Source organism: Pithys albifrons, chromosome 6 (genome assembly GCF_047495875.1).
Source record: "Pithys albifrons albifrons isolate INPA30051 chromosome 6, PitAlb_v1, whole genome shotgun sequence".
Lineage (NCBI taxonomy): Eukaryota > Metazoa > Chordata > Aves > Passeriformes > Thamnophilidae > Pithys > Pithys albifrons.
The window spans coordinates 51,496,544-51,522,692 of record NC_092463.1 but is presented as its reverse complement, the minus strand read 5'-3'; the positions used below and the strand labels follow the sequence as shown (position 1 = coordinate 51,522,692).

The 26,149-nt window shown below is 38.3% G+C and overlaps 1 protein-coding gene across 2 annotated transcripts in view; it reads right to left on the bottom strand.

The window, feature by feature from the left end:
* The window catches only part of PIK3C2A (phosphatidylinositol-4-phosphate 3-kinase catalytic subunit type 2 alpha), a 49,312-nt gene extending 23,390 nt beyond the window's left edge, over positions 1-25,922 (bottom strand). Inside the window, exons 1-8 of one of the 2 annotated variants that reach the window (XM_071558885.1) lie at positions 25,833-25,922; positions 13,417-14,591; positions 7,994-8,100; positions 6,178-6,335; positions 3,069-3,189; positions 2,267-2,378; positions 1,612-1,691; positions 1,439-1,502 (exon numbers count right to left, since the gene is read on the bottom strand). In XM_071558885.1, coding sequence (XP_071414986.1) covers positions 1,439-1,502; positions 1,612-1,691; positions 2,267-2,378; positions 3,069-3,189; positions 6,178-6,335; positions 7,994-8,100; positions 13,417-14,526 — 1,752 coding nt within the window. In that variant the 5' untranslated portion in view covers positions 14,527-14,591; positions 25,833-25,922. The remainder of the gene's footprint in view (positions 1-1,438; positions 1,503-1,611; positions 1,692-2,266; positions 2,379-3,068; positions 3,190-6,177; positions 6,336-7,993; positions 8,101-13,416; positions 14,592-25,832) is intronic. The other variant, XM_071558886.1, reaches the window with a different exon arrangement.
* Positions 25,923-26,149: the final 227 nt, after the last annotated feature.

Genomic DNA, 26,149 nt, shown 5'->3' with positions numbered 1-26,149 from the left:
GAAGCCATTTGAATCAGGAAGTTTTTTCATTGAGAGTTACCTGGCAACAATTAACTGTCCGGGTAAGAAAACAACCTCAGAAGTCAGAGGACACTGTAAATATTTAAGCCGTACTTTCAAAGCTAACACTTTGAAGTTAACAGCTGCTTTGAGTCATGAAGAACAAAATTTCCACTGCTATTTTCCTCACAGGCTCTCAAATTAATCTCAACAAGAAGATGCATAACTTTCAAAGTGTTTAACAATGTGAAATCAAAGCCTACATAAAAATTATTTATTAATTACTTTACACTTTTTCACTTCAATTAGCAAACTTCAGCTATTGAGTTTGAACAGGAATTCACTTCATGAAGTAAAAAATTTCATATGCAGCAACTGCTGATATTTGGACATAATCATCACCACCTACAAACTAGATTCCCTATCCTAAGACTGCAAAAAGAATAGAACATAAGTCTGAACCAAGATGTTTTGCATTCCTCATCTCAGCATGTGAAATCACAGTTAAACAAACAAGCTGAAGCAGCTGCAAGAGCAGAGCAACAAAACCACCACCATATCAAGCAGCAGTAACAGCTCACTCTTCTACAAAATGACTGTGTTCAAAACTACCCTTGAGCACGGGGTGAATCACCATCAAGGGAATTAAACAATATTAAGCGAGTGTGTAAATAGTGGACATCAGCTTGTTCTGACCTGCATTCCTGGAGAAGCAAACAAACATAGTGGAAATGAAAAGTATTGCAATTAAGTAATTTGTTTCAAGACTGTTCTTATAGAAACTGGTTAAGAAACAGTTTTTTAAGCATTTAAGTCTTCACATTACATTACTATCAGGAGTTAAATGCAGCTTCTGCTTTGGGACATGAGCAAAGCAGTTTACTTCCATGAGCTTTTACATATAGAAAATCACTCCAAACTGCTTGTCATGCAAGCTGCTTTAAACTACTTATCATACACCAAAAGAGACAGTGTTTGTGACAGCATATTTCAAGTTCATCAAATAATGCAGAGTAAGACATTATTAGGCTTTCTGTAAAACTTACTGGTATGTTCCAAACATGCTTCATTTTTAACTCCCACAGTACACAGCTATTACTGCTGACTATTGTGTAGACTTTTATCTGTTACCAAATATATCATTCATGGCTGTCAACAATGGACGTAGTCAGGGCTCAGACCTTTTCCCTCTTCCTTTGATTTTATCCCTTCCAGCATTTTTGAGGAAAATGTTGTTTTTCACCCCAGGACTTGGAAGATACATTTCTAATTGTGATAATTACGTAATAATTAGTTTGCGGGAAAAGAAGAAGAGAAATCTAAAAATCCATTATTCCAAATTCCTATTTGGAATACCTGCAAATCTTTTCCCCAACTACCTTAATAGTGAACTTTCTCATGCTACTTTTGGTTCAGCAGTAATTTACAATGACCTTACCTCATTCTTAAGAGCTGTGTTAACTTGCTTATGGTACACATCCAGAAGCTCTTCAATAGAAGGCCTGCAAGAAATAATAGTTATTGAGTATCAGAGCAGGAAGAGAACATAGCCTTGGTCAGCAATTCAGCAGTGATCAGCACTTGGTAACTAAAATAACCACAAAACATTACCTTATAATAGGTTCTCTGAAAGGCTTTTCAACTTTGTAGAGGTGTTTGGTTAGATGTATGGGTGTTCTGTCATCATCTTCCTGCAATAAAATATTAGCTCTTAAGTCCAGTTCTCATCTTTCTCTAATTTGTAATATTGTTTTAGAAGATTAATTACTCATACCTATGGAGTTGATGGTGAAAGACATAAGATGATCTCTTCAAAGGGGAAAAGAAATAACTAAAAATAGTCTATGAAATGTGTGTGCATGGGGAAAGAGGGAAGAAACAGCCATCAAGTGCCTAACTATGCAGATACCAAATATTCCCCCCTTCCTCTTTGATGGTCTGATATAGATTTAATTAAACTCAAAAAATGTTCTCAATTTTTATTTAACTCCAAAATTTCTTGTGGCTCTTTTAGGCCTCAAGATTAGTCCAAATGCTGGCATACTTTTTCCAGGTATAATACTTAGCCTAGTAAGAGATATTATCCATATATGTATTACCTGCCTTGTGAAAATTCAGTTGTGCATTTCACTTCCTCTTGGTATAAGAGGACACAATTTCCAACACCAAGTAGACCCACTAACTCATCAGTAACACAAAAAGGTTACACCTTAGATCCACCAACAGATGCAAACTCCCAGCCTCTTGAAAACTAGGAGGAACTTACTGTTCGTGCCAGATCACTGCATATCACACTGTGGGTCAAGAGCTGCAGTTTGATTTCTGTGTCCCACTTCCGGCAGTTCTGAATATATTCATGACTTCCTATGCAGTGCTTACTGTTAAACAAAAGCAAGCTATAGTCACAACAAAAATACACAGAGCATTTCAAATAACTGACATTAAATATTTAAGGCAACCTGTTGCCTCAAAGGAAGGAACTGGTGAATGCATCTCCACACCATACTTGATTCGATTTTTACTTCTGCAGTTTTAATACCCTATTACAGACACCTATATTTTTGCTAAAGCTCTTAACTACAGTGGCTAACATATAAACCAAATAATCTTACCCAGAAAACCAACAGGGTTTTGTAAACCCTTAGTTTAAAAAAAACAAACACCAAAATCAGACCAAACCAACCAACGAACAAAAAACTACAAGCCCCCAACTCCCCTGCCCCAATTATTAGAAAACAGGAGATTTTTTTCCTTGGATTTGAAGAGCAGCTAAAAACTGTAACATCCATCTACAGAAATCCATCTCTAGAAATCTGCATCTGCAAAAAGCCCTGTCGTGTTACAAACAACAGATGGCAGATTAGAACACATTTTTAGGAAGGTGGTGAGAAACTACTTTGCTATATCCCGGAGCAACTCGAAAGACTTCTGATCTTTGTGCAATGAATGACTCTTCTACATTTTTAAGATTTCTGCTTTCACACATTTAATTACTAGATACATACTTTCCAGTAACTGTGTCATGAAAAAGCATGAAATTAAATATTAATGAAAAGGAGTTTGCTTACTTCTGTAAAACTTCTTCTTGGCCACAGACTTTCAGGATATAGCTGCCAATGTCCACTTCATTCAAGTCATCATGCACCCAGCAAAGTGCCTGCATTATTATAAGCTCAACAGGGGAACTCACTGTTTAAAAAAATTACATCTAAAAGTTAAATATAAATCTCCAGCGAGTGATATGAACTATTGTTCACTCACAAATTGTAGTTATCTAATGAAGTTGTGTTTTATGTTTGTAGGAAAGACTCTTACGCTTCTACTATCTCCTAAATGTCGCAATTTGAGATCTTCACCTCTTCCTTACAAAGAAAGGTAACCCGTGAAACTTGCCTGTCCTTGTAAAAGGTCAATAAATTATTTTTTAATTAGGATATAGTGTAGTCACTTGACCAGAAGTACAAACACAGTCTGCAGGACTGAGGATAGCCTTTTTTTTAATTATAAATTGGCCACATTTAGCAAGGACTTTGAAAAGGTAAGCGATCCCAGAGGCACTTAAAGTTTAAAAATCCTTATCTGAAGAGCTGGAGATGGAACTCCTCTACTTGTTCTGCTTTTGAAGAACTGAATATCAGCTGCAGCTGAGGCACATCCTACTGAAAAGTCTTTTTTGCTTGTTCCTTTCCACTTGTCTAGGGCAGTTTCCGTTTTGTACAGAGAAGGGATCAGTAAGCATCAGTAAGCCTGTGCAAAAAGCAACTCTGAGCAACCAGTACTTTCACATCAGGCTCCAAATGCTTTTTTGAAAATAATCTCTCTTCCATCCAGCAAATACAGAACAAAAGAAATAATCCCAGTCAAACCCAAAATCCATTCCTCCACACCCACCAGCTGTCACTGACGAAAAATACATAGATATGTCTTAATAGCACAAACGTTTAAATACAAAATGGTCTCCAACTCTCTCTACCTAGTTCCCCCACTATCTCCTTAAAATCATTTGCAAACAATATCACTGTCTCAAATTTCTATAAAAAACACTGTTTAAAGGCAACTTAATTTTTCTGTCAGTACCTTCAGACTGGATTTTTTTTCTTCCTCCAGGGACCTTCCTAATTTTTTCAAATCTTTTTATTTTAAGAAAGAAATATTATTACTATGGTGGACACAGAGGTAATGACACAGTATTTTCCACAAAATAACACATGTGCTTCATAACATTAAGAAATGATTAATTATTACAAGCACAGAGGTATCTGATAGCATATGAAGAATAACTATGTGAAATTCAAGAGTGAGGAACGACAGGAACAATAGGAACGATGAATTCAGAAACACGATTTAACTCATTAAGACTCTTCAACCTATTATTAATCTAGAATGAAACTGCTGTACTACCTTCAACAGAGAATATGGTAACTGAAGAGAAAAAGATGCAGTGGCAGCTTACAGGCTGTAGTCACAGGCAGCACTGGCAAAGGTCTGCCGGCCCTGCAAAGCCCAGTAAAGTAACGCAAAGATAACGTTACCACCTTTTCCCTGCCCTGCTTGAAAGACATTAATTTCTTGCTGACACACAATGATTGCTCAGATAGACTCATACTTCTACGTAAAATCTAATAAACAAACAGAAAATGAATGCAAATAATCTCTAAAGTTCACCTGTTTGCCTCCTGTCTCCTTTCTACATGTTGACCTGTCGGAGCACTGAAAGGCTGCAGTGTCTTACGAGCAAGATTGAAAGGCACAGTAAAGTAAAGCAGTTCTAACTTCATGATATTTTAATTTGACCAAGAGCAGAAGGAATTAAAGGTAGATAATAACTTGAATATGCCTATTACTAGTCACATACCCATCTTTCACCAGCTATGGAAGACAAGTTGTTTAACTGTGACCAGTTTCAGCATCAGAAAAAAGGAAGAGAGTAGAAGTGCAAAGAATAAGATATGTGGGGTTAGAATGCAAAACATATTCCAAGCTAGTCACAAAAATAGTAGAAATAAACTCTTGAAGCCCTAACATTTTAGTTACCCTAACAAAGCCTTCTGTAGGAAAGGATTAAGCCTGTAATATTAGAAAAGTGTAATCTAAAGGATTAAGAGCAGAAACCCTTCCTAGGATATACTTATAATCCACCTCATTTCTTAACAAAAGATTACTACATCACAGCAGAATAAATATGAGGTCCAGCAAATTAATACAGAATGAAAACACTGATGCATTGAGAGCTCATTTTCCAATAGAGCAGATAGTTTATGTGAGTAATACAGCAACTCCATACCTTTTGGGAATAACTAGCTCTAAAGCACCTCCACTGCTACAAATCAAGAACCAAAGATAAGCAAACACCACAACATGGATCCAGTGCCAGGTCTGGAACACAGTCTGGGAATGGGAACGCTCACACATGCTAAGAGATTACAACTGTATAGAGGCTAAAAAGAAAGTTGCTCCTGAGGTAACTTATTATTAGTTATTTTATCACCAAAAACTGCCAGAAGCTGACAGCATGCAGAGTTACAGCCTTGAATATAAATGCTCTGAAGTCAAGACTGCACAGAAAATACAAATTTACATAACAACAAGGCAAACCTAAAAGGTGCCCCCCAAAGCAATATTCCTGATTACCCAGAACACTGCGACAACAAGTTGCAGCACATTTTGACAGTATTATTTTAGTGTTTGTGTTCATAAGCATATATCTTGAAGTCAAATAATAGATAGTTTTAGCATTTATTCTTATTTTCCAGCAACAATTTGTCTGAATTTTCAGATGGCCTACAGAAATTTATTTAAAAACATGTCAGAGTGTTGAAATAAAAAAATTAAATGTTAAGAATCTCAGGCCTGGTGTCATCCCCTCAATTACTATAAAGTAGGTCAAAGTCTTGAAAAACTTTTTTATTCTATCCAGCTGTGCATAGAATAGTGCTTGTGGTTTGCTTGACTTTCCTTTTTTAAAGTAAATGTTTCACTTTGTCAACTTCTAAATATTTTCTGATGGAGGCACTGACCCAGAATTAGGTCTTTACTCAGTTACCTTTTCCACATTTCCAACAAACAATCCATGCCCCTGAGACCCAGGGATTACAAAACATGAGGCTCAGTTTACTGTCTTAACCCACCATTCTAAGTCTTAACAAGCAAACTTCAATTCAAAAAACAGAAACATACCATCACATGTAAAAGTTACTGGTTGCTGGAATTCTTCGATTTCTATAGAAACCTTGATACTGGCACTCTCCCCACTTATATTTCTTTGCAGCATGATTGGACTCAGAACAAAGCCTGGGTTTGTTTGCTGATTAGAGTAAGGAAACTTGGTCCTCAATCTGAAAGTAGAGAAGGTTTATGAAAAATTGCAGTGGAGAAGTTCAAGACTAAAGCTAAAAAACCATGGTAATAACCACAAGCCAGAACAGTAAAGACTACCTTTGGCTCTCTACCCAAACTGTATGTATCAAACACCATTTAATTTTTCTATTCTCAACAGAACACTGCCCACAATAATTATACAAATGGTAGTTAGACAGGAAAAAATCCTAGCTTATAATTAGGCAGGCTTTCCACATAGCTTCAAGTATTTAATAGGTCAAGGCTTACAGGACATATCTAGCTTCTGCAGAAGCTAAGCTTTAAAACATTTTTTAAAAAGGTAATCCACAGCTTTTGCTAAAAATTAATTTAAAAAAAATAATTTCTTTGGTGTAGAAAGAAGAGCAAAACTCTTCACCTTTTTCAATTTGAAGAAGTCTAATCTAAACTTAGATACTATACACAAGGTCATTATTCCAAGTTGTGGAAGTTGAGAAAGAGGTCTTATTTAAGGGAAAGGCTTTTATTTAGGACACAGTATAAAATGTTCACCTAGTAGTGAAGAGACAGTACTTTTATAGCTGCTTTTTATTTTCAGCCATTTAACATGGATAAAATAATTTAACCTGAAACTTCTATTAATATTAAAGTAATATTATGGGAGATTCAGAACAGAACTCCTCTATAAGGGCCATTTATTTCATCATCTTGATTCCTAACAATAGCAAGAAGGGGAAAAAAACCCAAAACGCTCTAGCAAGAATTGTCCAGCCAAAAGCCGTCAGTATTTTGAGCACTGGGCCTTGAAGGAAAAGGCAACAATTATATTAAACTAGAAACTGTTGCAACAAGCCTGTTTTATATGAGCTTTGTCTTGAGGTTGTTCATCAATAAGTTTCACGGGTAAATGAATTCTCATTGGTTTTACAGAGTTTGCTTTTCATTTCATGAACATTCCCATATTAATAAATAGCTGCTATCCTTCAAATTCAAAGATCTCTAATTCCTCCATTATTACTTGGATTTTGATCTTGAAAGTTATAATTTGTCTTCTCTAGGAAGAAATCAAGAAAAATAATCTCTCATGAAATTGTGGCAGTAAGAAAAAAGCCACAGAAGGAGCATTCTGAGTTACCAAGTCCCATCTTCTTTGGTATGGTCTTTAAGGAACTTCACCACCTGATCAAAGTAGGGACAAGTTTGAAGGTTTTATTTGTTAAAATGTTCTAGTTGTGGAAGCAATAAAATTGGAGAGCCAGTAACAGTACTTAGTAAGGAGCATCAGCTAAGAGGGAAAAAATAAAGACTTGAAATTCTTGCAAAAGAAATTGTATTTAAAAAACAGATAGAAAGAAATACAGAAAAAGAGTTTGAGGATAAAAAAGTATTATAAAAACAAGGAAAAAAGTGAGTCATGGGACCAAAATAATGAAGAGGCAATATGATAATTCAGAAATCTTAGTACTCAATATCTTGGCAATTTTGTTGCATTCTTAAAAAAAAAAAGGACAAAACTAGGAAAAATTGGGATACGAAAAGGAAAAAGGACATATACTGGAATCGGCCCCATCAAGCAAAAAAATGTAGGACTATCCCTGTTAAGCTAAATGATAGTGAGTCATTTAGCTTTTATTTTATTCTTTTGAAAGCTTATTTATATTTAGTAATGTCTTACTTCGTAACTGCTTGAGAAAAAGCTGACAGTTCTTGGTTCTGCCCTTCAATTGCTTGGAGAAGCACGTTTTCTGTCAGCGTGCCAGTGGTCCCATTGTCTTTCTGCAACTCAAAGATAATACAGTATTTAAATAGCTGCAAACATATTCCTGTAGCCAGCAAAGCCAAGTGTAGATGATAAATTTTCATGAGTCTAAGGTTACTTTTATGTCTACTTCTATATTGAGAAAAACCTATAAATTACTAAGCTGAAAAAAAGATTCACTGGACCAGTGACTCCTTGACAGAAGGCGATTTATTTACAGCATCATTTTCAGTTAAGATTAAGTTGCAAGTATAACAGTCCTGAGCTCTCAGCAGTCACCTGTTGCATTACAATTTGCGTAGATTTGGCTGAACCAGAGGAGGAAGACAGACAAATGTTTTTTCCTCCACGTTTCCAATTCAGCCTTCAGTGTAGTTCCAGATAGTGCCATAACACATCAATTGTGCCCACGATTACCTTTTCCTACAAAGCAGAAAAGCACAAGTTCTATACTGGAAGGAAGTTACACACTGGATGGAGGGAACATTCACAACATAAAACTCAGGACTAATCTCATGGTAGCAATTTATTGTTGGTTCTATCTGTTACACCATAGGCATCCACCAGCTCCCAAAACTGCAAACCACAATTTTTAAATTATCCAATCTAAAAAACAGCTGCTAAAAGAGAGCACATCCAACCCAGAGTCATTGCACACAGAGGACAAAGTCTTCTGATCAGTTACATTTTTCATCCAAAGCTTTTACAATGCTTTTACAATTCATTCAACCCCAAGTCAGCTAGGCAACTAATTTCATTAGAGTATAGACAATATGATCAAATTAGACAGGGTCAAATCATGTAGAGAGATAGGCACTGTCAGGTCTTCTCCTTTTAGCACCTTTTTCCCTTCAAATTCACTTGTTTAAGCAGTATCCCATAAACATGGAAGAGATAGAACCTATAATTGCCACTTGAATTGCATTTAAACCTAGTTATTTCAGCTAAAATATTGGTTGCCTGAACAGTGATCAGTCAAAAGCATAAATTCTGTGTAATTGGGCATTAGCAATACCACAGGAGGTAATTAGAGCAGGAAGCTGCAAAGCCACAAAACTTGGAATGAGCTTCATGATCATGTATACCACCTTAAATTTAAAGAGGTTTGTCTAACATCTCTGACAAGTTCTGTCACATAAAAATACTTGAGGGCAACTGCACAAGACTTGCTGACTAGTCCATGCAACTCCATCTAGCTCATGTACTCTCTAAGCAATTACACAATAACAATACAAAGATATCACACAAGGAAACAGGAGGGTAACATACCAAGGGAAAGGTAAACACCTTGGATAAAGGTTCAACTAATCGTTGGTCAGTATTCAATGCAAAACTCAGTCATTTCAAATCAAGGAGCTGCCTGTACAAATGTTACATTCTACTTAGGAACTCTTTTAAAGAATACTGGAAATAAGTACACTGAGCACTGTGCACCCATAGTATAAAAGCACTACAGAAGGGGATTACTTAAGATTCACACCAGTGATGCAACATCTCCATTTTATGCCCCTCCACGACACTTTCAAAAGCTTAAGAGAAAAATTTGCAGGTTATTCTGCTGTTAAATTCAATGAAGTTTAGAGACTTACAAGGCATATGAACATGTGCAAGTTTAGCCAGGGTAAGCAATGAATTCTAATCTAATGAGCAAATTAAAAAAAGATTTGGTTCCCCATGGTTGACCTCAGGGTCACATTTGGCTAAGGAGAGAAACCTAACATTATTACAGATATGCAATGATGAAAAAGACCTCCTGGTGGAAAATTGAGAACATTAAATACTTGCTTGGTTTTTAATTGAATTTCAATACTAATTTGTGATAATTTTGGGGAAAATAATTTCACGATGACAAGCACAGAAAAACTAAGAATTCTATTTAAAATTCACTGGACTCAAACGGGTTTTGAGCAACAAGTAGGAGTTTAATTTCTTTAGCATCCAGATGAGCCACTCTAAGAGGTGCAAAAGCTATCAGACAAACAGGAAATAACTTGTAAGAAACAACTTCAGGCTAAATGAGATAAATAGTTCATATCAGCAAAGACTGCAAAAATAGAAGAGGTCTGTAAATACAATTACCCTGAACAATGACAAAAAACCCCAGACTTCAGTAAATTACCAAAAGTCAAGTTAAATAAAACTCCTGTGAGTATATAAAGTCACAAGACTCTTCAGCTCTGTGGAACGAAAGGAAGAGAAATCAACACATAAAATATGATCAAATTATGATTTTTGCCTCTGCTTTCAGAAAAGAGAGTGACAAACACTGAAATATTTAAAGGGGAATACTGAACGTATAAATACTTCGAATGCAAACAGATACATCAAATAGATACAAACTGGGATTAAACAGTCACACATATTGGTAGAATCTAAATGGGTTTTGACAGAATTGAAATATATGACTAGAATTTTTTACTAATAGTTTTGTTTAAAGGGGCAGTGAAACTGAGTTATTTAGAAAGGGTGCAGGGGAATGATGAAGACTAGTTAAGATGCAAGTCTCCAGAATAGAGTTTAAAGAGCACATATACTTGGGGTAAATAAGATAAAATACAAGAGAGCTGCCAAAAATAGGGCCTAGATAACTCAGCTTCCTACTATATTGGGTGGAAAAATATTTAAACATGGAAATAAAGTAGAAATATGGGATAGGTAAAAGATACAAGTCCCAGGTTACGTAGCAAGGATATCCATTTTAGAGACTCACCTTTAAATCTATTTATTATCATATTTAATAACTTAGAAACAACCATGCTAATTTATAGTCTTGTATCATCAGCTGATTTCATAATACAGACTAGAACTGGAGTATGATGCCAAAACTAGTCAATCACAGAGTGGAGGAGAAAGTAAATCTCAAACCTTCAAGTGGGCATTCACTGCAGAATCTGCCATAAACTAAGAACTTGCTTGAAAACAATGGTGGCTTAAGAAAACCAGATCTGTTGACTGACTACAGGATTGATATGTGCTGCTGTGATGCCGTGGCGAATAAAGCAAATGCAACAGAAGTGTATCAAGCAGGATGTCCCTATCTGTAATGAGGGTTTATTCACGCTGCTGCACAAGGCACATGGCACACTATGCTCTCTCATAGAGAACTAGAATTCTCATAAGCATCCTAAAAAAATGTGACATGAAAGAGTTCTCACCCAGAGCTTGCAGTGAAAGCTGACAGAAAGTCATTGTCTTTTGTAACACGCTGAGGCAAATATCAAAATGATTCTTTTATCTTAAATACCTGTTGAACTATCTTGAAAGAAGAACATTTGCAAAGAGCTAGTTACAAATGCATTCTGCCGAAAACAAGATGACTGATGAGGACAGTGAGGGAGGGTCTGGAACAGCCTTTAAATCAAATGCAGCAGGAGGAAAAGACCACAGAGTAGAGCAAAGGCAGAGCTTGAGCTTTATTTATTTATTAATCAGTTAATACGTGACATGCAAATAGCAAGAGACTAGACCTTATCAGCAGGAAAGACCCTGTTAAAACCTGCATTCTTGAAAAAAATCCTGGAATTTATAAAACCAGATTTCATTCAGCAACGGTCAAATACTACTTTCTACAGACCCCACCCCTGCAGCGCTGATCCAACACAGTCGAGCCATTACCATCAGCAGTTACAACCCACCAAACACCACTGACAAACACTTCACCAGATGATATAGCAAACTGAGAAGCAAACTGCTGTAGAACCCAAATTTACACACCTCTCAAATACTAGGAATAACTGAGTTAATATATTACAGCTCAACAATGAGTGGGGAAAAAAATAAAATTAAGTCAGACCCAAGACCTACGCCCATTGCAATGCTCAAAATGTGATCCCATAAAAGCAGGGGTTTTTTGGGTGTAGGGGTTTTTTTTGGTCCTTCTCCACTAGTCTTCTATTAAACTTTTGCCAGAATACTGACAACTAACCCAGAAAAAACAGGAAATCCTTCAAATGATGGGCCAAAAATTTCACTTCAGTGAAAATTCAGACAGCCCTTTAAGCCAAAGTCTAGTAAATATTCCTATTTCTGAGAAAAAGACTCCTCCAGTTTGGGGGTGGGGAGAGAAGAATTAAGGAGTAATTTGGAAAATATCCTTGACTGATAACAGTTGGGTTTTCTATGATATGTCCCTAACCTATTAAAAACACCTAGAAAGACAATACCTAAGATTAAAAACAGCTGTAATCCAAAATCTCCAAGGCCAACAAATCATTTGCTCCTCCCTCTCTAGCTGTTGGGTTTTTTTGCCATTATCACCCTTGTCAGGGTGCTGGCTCTTCCACTGGTCTTCTCCCTTCAGCTTTTCTACTCTCCCTCAAAAAAACAAAACCAAAACCAACAACAAAACCCAGCAAAAAAACCAAAACACCAACCCAGAAGTATTCATATTCACCTTCTAGTGAGCTGACTAATATTAAAACAAAATGCCTTGTTTTATGATGGAATTATCACAGAAAAAATTTAAAATATAGGAAAAGATAATCTACAATAATAGGATGCACTTCTGGGGGCACAATTAACCAGATGAGATCACAACAGTATTGATCACCTGTTGCACAGTTCAGTTTTGACAAAAACTGCATGTGCTCGATGTCCAAATATAAGAGTGTCACAACTAAAGCCCCTGTTGAGAGTTTTGTCTTGAATATTTCATTAAAGAGATCCTGATTCTAGAGCACAAGTAACCTTTTTGCCCTGCCTTGTAAGACTAACATCAAACAAAGATGGTTTCCCTTCTTCCAGAAGGGAAGTGCAGCATTTCTGACCCAACAGGCATTCCACCACCTGAGACAGTATAACCAAAAGGTTCTCTAGCCTTCCTGCACAGAAGGAAAGCTTTCAACCTACAAAAGCGGTCCTGTAAAAGGCTGCAAGTGACATAGGAAAGCAGAAAAAAATCTTTGACTATGCAAAAAAAAATTTTTGTTTTTTAAAAATCTAAGATAAAGGCTGCCCAAGATAAAGTTTTCACCGCTTACCTCACCATCTTTTTATTTTGCACTATCAGGCAAATTGCTCATAAAATTTAAATATTTATCAATATTATTTAAATTCTTAACAGTTCTAAATATTATTTCCATTTCTTATTGGAGCACGCTGAAAACCAGCAATTTCCTCAGTGTATGTGGAAAGATTACACAAGGACACAATTATTTTCGGAGATAATTCATTAGTAATGTTCAATTTTCTGAATAGCACTGATACATATGCCATAACATCAGAGTATTTGGACACTGCTCAAGTGAAGTAGCAAAACAAATCCAGACCTTAGAGTGTCTTTAAATACTGTGATTAGTCTTTACTACTATACTGCAATTTAAAGATACCCATTTACACACCTGTGATGTTTGGCCCTGTAACTTTGCAAGCTGAGTTGTTCGCATGTTTAAGGACTGGCTCCTTGTGACTGTTGCTCCAGAAGATTTCCCATTAACTTTTCTTTCCAGATGACAAGTTATTAACAGCTTTTCTTCTAACAGCACAGCCTCCCATGGATCTTCAGCAGTCATAGTTGAAGCCCTCTCTCCATCATTCTCTGCCTTATTTAAAGTCTCCGCACTATCTACTTTTGGTTTACTTAGTGGATCTAAATCTAACCAGTCAAATTTACTGACATCCCCGCAGCTTTCTGGGGCTGGCAAGTTAGAAACTGCAGACTTTATAGCAGTCATTTCTAGGTCTGTGCTCGACTTCCCGTTTTTCAGAAATTCTGAAGTGCTTGCAATTTTGTCAAATACTTTTGCCATTTCTGGTGTTAGTACTGGAGGATATACAGGTAGGCTTCCTTGTGGATGGAAAGGTGTGGTAGCTGCCAATGGGTATGAAATGTATTGTGACTGTCTTGGAAGACCAAGATAAATAGGCTCTCTAGAGGGATAGGATGACACACTTGGATGGAATCCATTGTGAAAAACACCAGTCTGTTTTGTGTAAGAAGCTGAGGTGTAAATAGGAGGTAAAGTGCATGTCCCAGGTGCTGGTATCCCAGGGGTCCATTGTCTCCTCTGACCTGCAGCCCCAATATAAAATTGTGAAGACAAAGATGGGCTCAAAATAGGGCTGGCTGGTAATGCAGGTACTTTACTAGATTCAAAGTTGTCATCCAGCAGCAGTTTCTCTAGTTCAGCATGTGTAAGCTTCTCTATGTCAATGGTTCTTAGTTTATCTTCCATGTTCTTGGCATCAGACTCTGGAAACACCATGAGATCATGGTCCTGTTTGTCATGAGTCTGTGCTTTTTGTCTGGGGCTGCTTAAAGAATGAAACGTTTGTTTATTACCAGCTACACCTCTTTCCTTCTGCATCTTGGCTAATGCCTCAGCTTCCATCTGCAATGCCTCCTCTTTGTCCACATCTTTTGACCTTGTGGCTGACAAAGAAGGTGACGAGCGCTGTTTGAACCCATTGCTGCTGGATATCTCTGCCATGCCGCAAGAGCAGATGTCCATTTAAAGCAGCAACACTTCCCCCGTACTGGTTGTGTACCCTTGGCCTCAGAATAGAGTTAGCAGATCTGAAAAAGAAACAAAACATTAGAAACACAGAAATAATCATGTGTGGACAACTACTAAGTCATACATCACCAACTGACAAGGTTGCACATGTCCTTCAGAAACCCGGGATGTAAAATTTTAAAGAAACTAATTTTTACCTTTCTGGGGGAGGAGGTGTCAAACTTAAAAAGAAGCCACACAAATAAATTCAGTCTTTGAATTATGCAAAACCCATTTTTTTTCTTACTTTACCTACTGGTAAATACTAGTAAGTACTTGGGTTTCTTCTTGCACCACTAAACCCAAGACACAGAAAAGCTACCTTCATGTCCCTAGTGGTTTTCAGATTTGAGCAATTAAGCAGGTGTAATCTTGGAAGTAGAAATCATTCTAAAGACTATACAAATATCTAGCACTGATAAAGCACATTATCAAGAGAACTTCCAGCTTACTTCAAGAGATTACAAAAACAGACCTTCCAAAGTGCTGTACCATGATTATAGTGGTCATAATGACACTGGAGGACCTCTCTTCCTTTGGAAAATATTGTACTTTACCCTCTTAACAAGCAAAATAATGCTTATGAAATGCTGTTTCTTGGACAAGCAAAATAAGCTGTTTAAGTACAGCTGCTCATTGAGTAATCTCTTTAACAGCCCCTTAAAGGAAGTGCCATTCACTACTAGGTAAAGGAAGAAACTCTGAAAGGTCACTTTTGCTTAAGGCAAGAAAATGATACCTTACATTTCTACAATTCCAGCCTTGTGCTTACAACTATGATAAGTCTTCCCATATTCACCACAATATCTATGTCTCTTTATTAAAATAATCTTGTAAGAGATTATCACAAGAACTGTGTTATTTTTCACTGTTACTTCTATTTATTCTACAGCTTTTGCACACAGCCGGGTCAGGGCTGAGTCTGGGAGATAAGATGTCTTCCAGCAGCAGCTCGTATGCATATCAAGTAGCAAGATAAAAATCAAGAATAATGAGTTTCTGCTAGGAGGCTTACATAATCAGCAATCCTCATTAACACACAGTTTCACTGAACTGGATAAGCCCTATAGATGCAAATCATCATGAGTTTAAGTCATGCAATGATCTACAAATTACAAGTTCACTGCAGCAAATAATGTAGATAACTCTAAAGTTTTTATGTTCCCTTGCTATTCACATCCATTAGAAGGGTTTGGATTTTGGGTTGGGTTTTTTTCAAAGAGGTATGTGCTTCAAACAAAGTGATGCTATTTCTCTGGGATTCCCACATAGACACCAAGATTCTTAACAGATCTATAACAGATTCTCTAAATTCTTTAAGACTGGCCAAGCTTTTGATTTATCTACTTCATTTCAACGGCTTATAGTGTGAAGGACAGAAATTTTTCTAAGAGGTTCCGTACATTTCAGCTAAGTCTGAAGACAAATTCAAGTGAAACTTTCGCAAAGCAAGATTAAAGAGAAGTGATGTTACGGGTCCCAAGGAGAGATTTAAACCAAAGAGGGTGAATTCAGAAAGACTGAAGCTGTGACAGACTAACAAAGATATAAAACCCTGAAAACCACACAACTAAAGTCTTGGAGCATAAAGTCTTAAGGAGGAGCTTTGGAGGCTACAGGTATGTATCCATGCCACAGGATAATATATAAATATTTAACACAAAGTCTACCATAAAAAGCAGACACCGGATCCTTTCCTGCACAGTATACTAAGCTGCAGTTTGACTTACATTCAGCCATAAATATTGCTATAAGGACAAAGTCTACAGGACTGAGTGTAGAGCCCAATCAGGGAATCCATTTAAAAACCCTTCAAATTATTTTGCTGAGTTCCTTAGTAGCTCCTTAATAGTGCAGCTCTCGGGTCCCATTAATAGCAGAGCTGTGGCCTATTAGCAGGACTGTCATACTAAACCTTCTCCTGAAGATGTGCGGAATATTTTGTAGATGGTCTAAGCCCACCAGCCACAGACAGTATCCTAACAAGAACTAATATACCTGATACCAACTTCTCAGACTGCCTAGAAAGCCAAGCAGGCTTTAATCTCTTTATTAACTTATGGCTGGTTAAAATTGCTACGTCAGATTTTCAGATGCAAGGACACCTTGACTTATTAAGTCCTCTCAATAATTCCTATTTGGCTTTTCCAAGAAGCAGCAACATGAGGCAAGTGCAGTTTTCACAGTCTTGCTGTTGCCTAAGGATTCTAAATAACAGCAGGACTTTTTCCTGAATTTTATTAAAAAAACTAAATAGGATCATAATTTCTGAGACTGTTCAGAACTGTTTGGACTACAGCTGTGAGGATTATCAGTGCGTTCTGGTGCTGCTTGACAATTACAACAAGTCTTTAAAAGAATAGGAAGCCTTATTTTTGTGATGAAACCAACAGCTTTGATCCCCATATTGCCCAGTAGCCTCCTACTCACAAGGAGTCACCGTTCCACAAGGTCACAACTGCAGATAAACATACACTCCTTAGCACTCAGGAACATGGTGGTGCACAGCTACCACAGCACATTGATTCATAACATACAGAGAATCCCAATCACTCAATAACTGCTTGTTTGTTTTATAATTTCACATTACTGTGCTGTATTTCTGTCAGTGGCTTCCAGCTTTCAAGACAGGAGATTATTATTATTAGTGATTATTGGAAAAATTAATTTTTTTTTTTATTTTTGTAAGCCTCATCAGCATGCATACACTTAATTTGATTGCTGAATTTAAGTCCTGTTCTTGAGAAACTTATAGAATCAAATCAGTGTGAACGTTTCTGTCAGATTTTACAAGCAGACTGAAGTTTTGTCAAACAGTTTGAAGATTAAAAAATTATAAAATTGCAATAGTTTTGGCAAAACTTTATCTTGCATGTCAGTTTTAAGCAGTAAATCCACATAACACATTGTAAGAAGAAAAACTCCCTAGGCATAAGCATGACCACAATACAAATAGACCTTCTTTTAAATGCTAACTACACCGCACCACTTCTCATTTTCATCTAAGTTCAGCTTCACTTTGAAGCTCTCACAAAGTTCAAAGGCAGAGAGTGAGCAGAATTTAAACTTCTTCAGCATTTACAAAGAGAAGGGCAAATTCCATTAGGACCATCTATCAGCAGGGAACGAACTCCTCTCAAACACTCAGAAGACTTATGTTTCAATTCAAACTGCAGAAGCCTGAACCATTACTGACCATGCCACAGAAACTCACCAGAAGTTTGCAACATCTGGAGGTCATTGGAAGACCTAGAAGTAATCCTCACAGAGTCAGGATTGTTCTCAACTGCTGCACACTATTTTAAGTAACAGTAATAATCAGTTTTCACCTGTCAATCTACTCACCCTCAAGAGCACAACTCTTGCCAAGCACTCAAGGAATGTGAGAAACATTTCATTTTTTTTAAAGGAAAGCTAGAAGCAATTCAAGAGACTATAACAGAAATTCAGAAGTGATAAAACAATCTCCTACACCACTTATTTCTCCCCTAAATTTGAAATTAAACAGACACATTCATACTTTGTATGAAGTCATCATATTTACACTGCCCTAGGAGTACCTCACCAATACTGCCTGCTTTGTTTAAAAGTAAGTCTAAAATCTCAATCACACAATTCACCTGCAGCCTTGATGAAGGGTAATCTGTCTCTTGCAGTAAGACTTCACTAACTTTAAGCAAATTCTTTGTTAACTATTCGACCAGTTATGATCAGACATGAGTCTGCAGCCCCCTTTGGCTCCAGTCCGGCAGTTTCCATAAGAGCAACCCTTCCTTGGAGACAATTTTAAATAAACGTGTTTGAAGTTAATTTTATCACTCAAGTACCTGTAATTTTATCTGAGTATTGCACATCATTTGTTACTGCAAAGGAACAAAATGTTCTTAAAAAAAAGGCAGCAACAAAACTTCATTAATATCAAAACCCAAGAAGCTACAAGATGCCTGACCACCTTCTTCAGATCAAAGACTCTATATGGAACCATAATAAATTTTAAACCAAATTTTCATTTACAGTGGCTTATATTAAAAAGAAATTGCAATATGCTAATCTAGCAAATACATAAAATGGAACCAGGAAGAACTTTTTTCCCAGTAATGAATTTACAGGTTTGTGGTAAGAAACTTCAGGGGAACCAATACAGGACATTCCATCTCTACCAGGACAAAGACTCCCAAAATGTAAACTAGTTTCCTATCTTAATGAGTAAGGGATGACTTTGTTGGACATAAATCCAGTTTCCTTAAGCAGAGGTGTTCTCACCATCTGCTCATGTACATGTTAACATTCTTCTTTACTTAAGATGAGTTGCACAATTTTCTTCTCAAAAAAAACTCCTGGCTTGTAATATTCTATTTATAATTTGTTCTAGTCACAGGCACAGAACATATTATTTAGTAATTTATTCACGAGAAGTACTTTATCACAAATCAGTGCACATGAATTCCCTGGAGTCCAGGCACTAAATACAGAAGCAACGATAACAAGTCAGGCCATTTCCTGCATTCCTTATCAAGTAATGCCCTGGCATAGAGTAGCCAGAGCTTCCTCAAAACAAATGCAATTTTTACAGTAACTTTGAAGTTCTTTTGCTGTTACTTAAAAAAAAAAAAATTGAGGCATTTGCCTAACATGGAGTGAGAACTCACTTAAGAATTAACAAATCTTGCCTGCATACCAGAGACAGCAGCAGTTTTATGGGATAGTAGGGGAAACTTAGCAAACTATGACAGCAGTAATATACTGTGGAAAGTACTGATCATCTGCAAAGGAATTCATAGCGAGACATTTGCCACAGCAGGAAAACTCCTTAGCAAGAAAAAATAAAAATCACAAGCACTTTGATGATAAAAGCTCTCTCTGGCAGATGCATTCAGATTGCTACAGAGAAAAAACTGATACTCATGGCATGACCTCCTGAAGTAAGGCTGTGACTTTTTTAAAATACTGTTAGGTTTAAATTGGAAGTTTCCCAATAACATGTACACAAGCAGTTCTGAAAGGTCAGTGTTGAAGCTGTATAATTCTAACATGCTACCTTTTCCACTAAAAACCTTGTAGCCTCTTTAATCCAGTCATTTTAGCAAAACTAGAAAGTACCCCCTTACACATGAGATTAACACAGTTAATCAAAAGATTGAATCCATTTTGTTTCAGGTCACATCTACAGAATTTTGAAATTCAATTTCTCTAACTTAAATAGAGGTGGAATTTTCAATTGAGCACAAACCCTGAACCAACATTCATTTCAATTGTTTTACTCTAATTATTTAGCTCATAAATACCAAACAAGAAACTGCATCTCAACTTTGATTTAGAAATTTCATTTACGTCTAAAAAGTACAATTTCATCATAAAACCTTTGATCTTGAGGGCTAGGCAAGAATAGGATGTTTCTAGTACTAGAACAGGAAGCCTCAGCCTACAAGGTCTTTCAACATCAGCAATAAATCCCTTGAAAAATCCAGCCCCAACTGTTTCAGTGCTTATAAAACCTTATGAATTCTTCTACTGAAATCAAATTTCATCCAGGACACTGTGCAGAGGACTGTTATTAGATATGGCATACTTCGTAACTGTAGAATCTGGAGGTTTTGATCAATGTTCCAAGAAGCATCTGTCATGATCTTCCAGCCAAACCTCAGTACAGGCAGCTACAGCTACCTACAGATCATCTGTTTTCCATTGCCACAAAGTCCTACCTCCCCTTCTGGAACCAGTGGTTTGCACCACTGGCCACTGCAAGCCATTCCATCAGTAGATGTGGATACACACAGATTTGCTACAGCAGGTTTGCAAGCTTATTCAGCATTTCTGTGCTATTATACTCCTCCCCTCAGATGCTGAACCCCATCACCATCTTGTTTCAGTTTGCTAAAGGGATGGGGGTCTAAAAGATAATTAAATTTCATGTAAGTTTCACAAAAACAAGCAACCAGACCCTGCCAAGAGCACTGGGTGTCACAGCTAAAAGAAAACCGTAGCATGAGCTCATATTACTGGACACTGCAGATTTATTACCAGGATAATCTTTATAAAAATACTTGAATCATGGCAAGAAGTCCTTAAAGCCAATCAGGTGAAGACACAAATCAACAGGAAACGTGGCATCGGTTTCATCAGCTGTAGAACTACTCACCAGCCTTTGCCTGCCTGTATTTCTCCCTATTCTGTTCTCAGCTCTTTAACAGCATACCCACTATTCTGTTCCAGCCCAGTATTGTCTTGAGGCAGGTACCAGAAATAAAGCAATAACCAAACTGATGGCATCCCAGGCTGTTTCATTCTGATGTACTTGGCTAAGATTTCTTTTTTCCATGCCTTACAGCCAAGCTTATTACCAGCATTGTTTGACAAAGGCTAAGAATTCTAGTTCTGTTGCAATGTTTCTCCTTACAGAATAATGCTTTCCTCAATTGCACTCTTCTTGTTTCAGAAGTTTGCTTTTAAAAACTTATTACTAGTTCTCTTGCTTTACAGACACCTTTGAAGTTGTGCTTTTCTCTGTGTCACCCTGAAACTTCACTATTTTTTCCATCAATCCATCTTTTCAAAGCGTACTTGAAAACACTCATGCAACACCAAATATTTCATACAGAATCAACATTAGCTACTGGTTTAGAGGTTTGTTTTTCCTATTCTTTAATACCATTGCCCAAAATATTATTATTACCCCGCTGAATAATTGGTGCAGTAATCCCTGATTTGCAAAGTAACATGGTTCTGGAATACCACTTTGATGGAACAATTAAGATTGGGAGGGGCCTGGCAGGGGGTCTCTAGCTTCATTAGCTGCTCAAAGCAGTGTCAGTTATGAGAAGGTGATGGGATGCTCAGGACTTTACCCGGGCAGCAACATCACAGACAAGCTTTAGTTAGTCATGCAGTGCTGGTCTGACCCCAGTAGAACATGGCAAATTACCTGGAACATCTTGCTATACTAGTACTGCCATTAATCCCTATCCCAGCAACATTAAGCAGAAGACAGACAACATTCTAAACTACATATCCAATTTTATCAAAACTATAGAAAGTGTCTAATGCAGAGAGAATAGAGAAAAGAGGAAAGAAACATTTGTGATCTCTGCTTTAATTACCCCAACAGAGATGCCCAAACACCTTTCATGTAGTTTATAACATTCTACAGTGTAGACCCAGGACCACATTAAAACTCCAGTTTTTCTTAAGTTATATGCCTGAAATAAGCCCTGCAGACATGCTCCTAATGTCACAAAACATTCAAAATGTCACAAAATGCAGGAAGTTCATGATGCAAAGTACAGTGCCTGTGAACACAGGGAGATGAAAACAACACTCCCCCACAAAGACCCTATTTTACTGCCTGTGCAGCAGCACATAACATACATCTTCAACAAAACACATCCAAAAACAGGCACTGAGAGGAATCATTGACACCACAGCTCTGGGCCACGTTTAATTTCGTATCACTGTATCACCCTACCAGTCTAACCAAATGCAATTCTGCTGCAGTAGCCAAATTATTTCCACCACTTGCTTCAGCAGATGAGTTTCCCCTCAGGCAGGAAACTTGAACAGTTTCAGTTATAATCAGCATATGCTTGTTAGTCAACAAGCCTCGTACTCATAGAAGTATTAAGCAGAATTGCCGATTATTAATTGACAGAACACACGGTTTGCAAGTAACTTTTGCTTTATCCATTAGAAAATACTAAATGCTTATTACATATATTGATTCACTGATTACAGGATTTTATTTGTTTGTTTGTTTTAATAATGCACAGGTAGAAATCTGAATAGGGTGGCAACACTCAGTCTGACCAAAGGTTCATCTCATCCTTATCTTGTCTTTAAGGGTGGCTTCAGAAATGCAAATGGCAAAAACCTCAACCAGGCATGTAATGACACTTCCTCAAAATACCCTTCTAGTCTCCACTAATTTGCCACTCAAGTACTTCCTGAATCTTGAGGTAACTTCTCTAAGACTAAAACTGATGAACTTTTTCATCCACATATTTTTCCAGCTACATGCTGAAGTTATCTAAACTTCCAGCACTTGCCTCCTAACTCAGCACCGTCACCACGCTCTGCTCTTCACTGTCACTACAATCTAAGCAAGAGGTCACATCACCTATTGATGACCTAGTGGGTGTTCTAAAACATCAACTACAATATTGAAACTACAAACTAAATTTTTTCTCTAGGTCCTCATGCATTGACCAACCTCCAAATGTGAACCACTGATATGCTCTTAGCACAAATACCATAAGGCCCTCATACATTACATACCACAAGTTTCCAGGTTGTGGTTGGGGTTTTTTTAAGTGATGTTTTGTTTTAACTTCAAATCACAAGTTACATGAAACATGCTGACCTTCTATTTCAATTTCTTTCATGAAAGCACTCTGGATTGACCATTACTTGCAACAAAGTAAATCTAATCTAAGAAAACAATTTTAGGTTGCATTTCTAAGGTACAAATCAAAGTAACATTTCTCATAACTTTTTTCAATGTGAACTTTGAGGAAAGCATTTAATTCTAAAACTTCTATAGCTTGAGTCAGCTTTATGGTTACTGGCATGCTTTTAAACATTTCCTCCATCCCTTCCATGTCCAGTCTGGAAACAACTTCATCTTTCTTCTGCAGAAACTGACATCACAGTGACCTCCTCGCATACAAAGGGGCTGGATGACTCTGTGTTAGATGACTGATTTTATTGACCACTGTTGATAAAAACTGAACTCTGGTTCTGGTAACTAATTATACATTCACATCTTCTACTTAAAATAGACCAATATGTTTACAATTCTGCTTCCACAAAGCAAACAATGTGTTACTCTAAAAATAAATAAATACCAAGTAATTCCCACACTGACTGCAGACCCTGAAAGACAATACTTCCAAAATAAAAAAATGGAAGATCATCATTTGAATGCGATTAAGGCTGACTTTAAAATACATACTATATTTTATGAATTCTAGTCATGTTAGTGTTACACTTACACTGGCCTACCTACCACTCCTAATTTACTGCAATTTTTAAAGCTCACATAAGTCAGGCTTGAGATTGTTTAAGAGTTTAAAGGCAAACAACATGCAATCCTTGCAATCCTGCTTGAATAAAAGTCAAATCTAGCATTCATTTTCCTAAATAACCCCATACTGGTCTGGTTTTGATCCCACATAAAAGTCTAAAACAACAAAAAAGCTCCAAAACATCATCTCAGTATTTTTGTTTCATAAACAACAATTTCATCCAAGTTTCTCCAGCTAGACAGAGATTTAATAGCAGCACTGGATAAGAAATATCACCAGTTTCAACTTAGTCTGAGAAGTAAGAAACAAAGGAATGTAAACTCAGAAAATTGGTTTTTTGTACTTGGTATTTTGAAATGCATCATTTTCCATTTAAGGCACTCAATTATCTTTGTTACGACACAGAGTGCTACTCAAATCAGATAAAAATAACTAAATCATCAATTTAAATACACTAATTACCTGTACTGATCAACCTTTATGTTTGGTTCTTAATGATAACAACAACCCAAGGGAAAGAGGAACCTCAAGTTATCTAAATCAGGACTACTGTTGCATTGTCATTAAGTAGGACAAATTTATTTTATTAAATCAATAAAAATCTTAAATATTTTTTGAAATCTATGCATTTTTATAAACAATCACCTTTAAGAGATGTAAGAGAATCTAAAAGAAATGTGAATGTAAAAGAACGTTTGAATACAGCGCATCACTTGAGAAGAGGGGACTTGAAATAACCTATTGCTTGCCTGGTTTGTGGTCCCCTCCTCAAAAGGCCACTCAAGTGTTTGTCACTTCTCCCTGTGTTTTCTCCCCCTGCCTTTATCTTCCATGCAACTTTCTTTTATGGCCCATTTATTCTTACCAGCTTTGCTTCAACCTGCTTTTAGGAAAAAAACACAACCCCAAAAAACAAACAACAGAACTTGGTGGGAATTATAGTCCCTTTCCCCCCATTCCATGTACTAAGTGACCTCCAATTTAAGTGATGCCAACGTAAGCAACTTTTCCTTCTCCTAGATGCATTACAAAGTTTTTTCCGGGCCCACTCTCAGTGTTGAGGGAATGAAGGGAGGGGCAAAATTGCCTTCAAAGACAACAAAGATCACTAAAGAAATACTTTTTGCCTGTCTGATTTCATTTCCCCTGCCCCATTTCTGCTTCCCCTTTGGATTCTTCATAAATCATTCACCACTACCACTCCTGAAAACAGTTTATATTCTAAGCAAATGTTGCACAATATCTTGTACAAGCATCACACATTTTTTCTTGAATTTTCAGTTCCCTTTGGAAAGAGATCTGCAGTAAACATTCAAGTTTGTTATTTAAAACCTCTTTATCTTCCCTCTACCCCAAATCACTTTGTGCTATGATCTAGCATCCCACTTTTCCTCAGGAATACTATGACTAGGAAGACCTTCTTTCTTTACATCCAAACTCTTTTCAGTGCATCTTATCCCACATCCCTTCCCCAGCAACAGCATAGCTTGGAGTGGGAGGTTACTTGTGCTAACAAAGGTGCAGGTATACCTTTTTTATTGTGTTAATACAGAATAATAAACTCGATCGAGTCAAGAACAGTAAGCCAGTCACACACTTCCATGTATCACTAGTAATACCGGAAAAGCTCCCGGAGGAAACAGCAGAGCTGTTAAGGATCAGCTTTGTAAACATCCAACTTCTCTGAAGCCACAGTAACGCACCAATACACGGCGAGTTAACCCACTAAAAAGCCAACATGGAGATGAACAAAAAGGAAATGTAAACCTGGTGAGTCTCTGCAGCGACCGCTAAGGTGCCCCCTACGCAGGGGGAGCCTTCCCAAGCTCCCTCCCAACGCGGGGACTTCACCCCCGGGTCCAAACACCGCCTCGGGCACCTGCGGGGCGCGGGAAGGTCCTCCGCACGGCTCCGCGTCCCAAGCGGCGCCGCTCCCCGCTGGAAGCGCTGCCCGCGGGCAGCACCGCCGGACCCCGACAGGCGGGGCGGGGTCGGGCCGTGCGGACAGCGCGGCCCCCGAGCCCGGGCCCCGCAGCCCCCCAGGTGCCGCCCCGCCAGGGGAGCGCCGGCCGCCCCCGGGGACGGGGCCGGGGCCGGGCCGGCAGCGAGAGCGCTCGGAGGCCGAGGGTCCCGGCGGGCGAACCCGGGGGAGAGGGCGACGCGAGGGACAGCGGGTGGCGAGCAAAGCGGAGCCCTGCAGGGCGGGACAGGAACGGCGCAGAGCCCCCGGCTGCCCGCGCCTACCTCGGCCATTTCCCCTCGTCCCGCCGCTCCCGCCGGGAGCGCTCCGGGCCGCCGCAGCTCCCCCCGCCCCGTGCGCTCACTTCCGCCGGGCTTGGGGCGGGCGCTGCGCTCGGACCGGCCCCGGCACCGCCTCACCTGCGCCCGCCCCGCCCCGGGCCCGCCCCGCTCGGGGGTCCTGCCCCGCCGGAGCGGCCGCGCCCCTCGGCCGCGGGGACCGGGTGGCGCTGGGGTGATTCTCCGTCATTTCCTCTCCTTATCGCCCGATCTTCCCAGGAATGCCCGGCATGACTGGGAACTTGCTCAGCGCACCAGAGATG